Raw genomic sequence first — 1,777 nt, 5'->3', positions numbered from 1 at the left:
TTTAGTACTCAAGAATACCTAGAAGGTCTTCATGCGTGTACAGCTCTGGAGCTTGACTTGTAGAGGTAGAAGAGGATGATGATTGCCCAATAATTCCAATGAGATCCTATTTTGGACTAAAGCCATAGCTGAGGCGCCGGACATAAAATGGTGTCGTTCGTCAAAGGACCTGGCTCTCTTGAGGGCATCCTTGCTCAGGACAAAACCCTTGGCCAGCATGCTGCTCACCACATCCTCTGCCTTCCTCACTGCAGACTCAGTTGACGAGAGCTTCTTTTCCTTCTGCAGCACCAGAAAAAAAGAAGATGGGAAGACAAAAACAGTGAAACCTTTTGAATTAATATAAGTAGGTTGAAATTACAAAACTGGAACTGGAAAAACAAAACAAAACAAAAGAACCAACAATTACAAGCCTGATAATCTCACTAAATGGTTCCCAATCCCTAAGACAGTAATATATAAAAGGTCGTTATCTCTAACATGTTCCTTCTTGTTGAAACATAACATGCGAGCAAGACCTATAATCCCAAAAATGAAAGACACAGGAAAAAATTTGGTCCACCAGTTCAAAACTTTTGTTTTTGAAAATTATTACCACAACCTACTGGTACAATTATAAAGTAACACTCGAACAATGAAACGCTAATGAATGTGGCCCACGCGGCTTTGTTTTTTCATTCATTCTTTTTTCAAGGAGAAAACCACCACGTATACAAAATTAAAAGCAAAAAGTCACAATATGGCTTTCATGTCATGCAGAAACCTGAGAGCATAATCTGCACAAATATCAGGGAGTCAGATTTACCAGTATCTCTTTGTAAGCTTCAGGAGGAAGCTGGTAATCCTCAACTGGCGTAATGCTGACACAAAGATCAGCTATAGTTGCTCCCTGCATCCATAAAGAACCGAAATGGTGCACCCAAAATCTTCCAGATTGTATATTAGAAAAACATGAAGGACATGAAGGTTATTTGTAAAATTTCTTTTCCTGAGATTGGAACATGTTAGCGAGTAATTTGCATTATTAAAATTTAACTCACTGAGAGAAGCATTGCTGTGTCTGCTCCCTGTGACTCCTTGAAAGTGACATAAGCAATCTGAGACCTTTCAAATTCGCTGCCGAAGTGAAAACAACATGATTTTGATAATAATTTCCCACAAGAGAAATGCATAAGACATAATTAGAAGGACAATGACCTCCGCAATTCAATATATTGAATGTCCCCTGAGAAGGAAAAGAATTCCTTGATGTCCCTTTTTGATGCAGCCAGGAAAATATTGCTGACTTTCACTATTCTTACCTGCAACAGGAGACAAAGACAATATTTCATGAACGCTGCAGTTATCCACCACGCAATTGATTTATCTCACAACCAATTAACTTAGCACACATTGAAGTGCACATGCCATGAATGGTTGTGCCATAGGAATCCTATCAAAGGCAAATTATATGTGTCAGTGACGCAAAAAGGTAAATTAAAAACTATTGAAAATGAGCTTTCTTGGGAATATTATTAAAACAGTGATGGGAAGTCATAGGGAACTGATAGATATAATGTTAGATCAAATACAAATTTCAGTAAAAAAGGACACAATATCCTTCTTACTAAAAGATCCTACTCGTTGGCGCCAATTTGAATAACCATGCTTTGTTGAGGAACAAGAGATGGATCTACATGGACTATCTAGCAGCAGTTAGCTGAGACATTATGCACTATTTTCACTAACATCAGTAAATTAGATTGTTAAAAAAAAAAATCTCTCACATCTGAAACAT

At 37.6% G+C, this 1,777-nt stretch overlaps 1 protein-coding gene across 1 annotated transcript; it reads right to left on the bottom strand.

Annotated features, from left to right (window-relative positions):
- Positions 1 to 686: 686 nt before the first annotated feature.
- Positions 687 to 1,346, bottom strand: LOC120109486 (binding partner of ACD11 1-like). The gene is made up of 3 exons (XM_039123238.1): positions 1,198 to 1,346; positions 1,041 to 1,116; positions 687 to 889 (listed from the first exon to the last, which is right to left on the bottom strand). The coding sequence occupies exons 1-3, from the start codon at positions 1,329 to 1,331 to the stop codon at positions 788 to 790; spliced, it is 312 nt and encodes a 103-aa protein (XP_038979166.1). The 5' UTR covers positions 1,332 to 1,346; the 3' UTR covers positions 687 to 787.
- Between the last annotated feature and the right edge of the window lie 431 nt (positions 1,347 to 1,777).

Source organism: Phoenix dactylifera, unplaced genomic scaffold (genome assembly GCF_009389715.1).
Source record: "Phoenix dactylifera cultivar Barhee BC4 unplaced genomic scaffold, palm_55x_up_171113_PBpolish2nd_filt_p 002265F, whole genome shotgun sequence".
NCBI lineage: Eukaryota > Viridiplantae > Streptophyta > Magnoliopsida > Arecales > Arecaceae > Phoenix > Phoenix dactylifera.
This window is presented reverse-complemented; position numbering and strand designations above follow the sequence as displayed.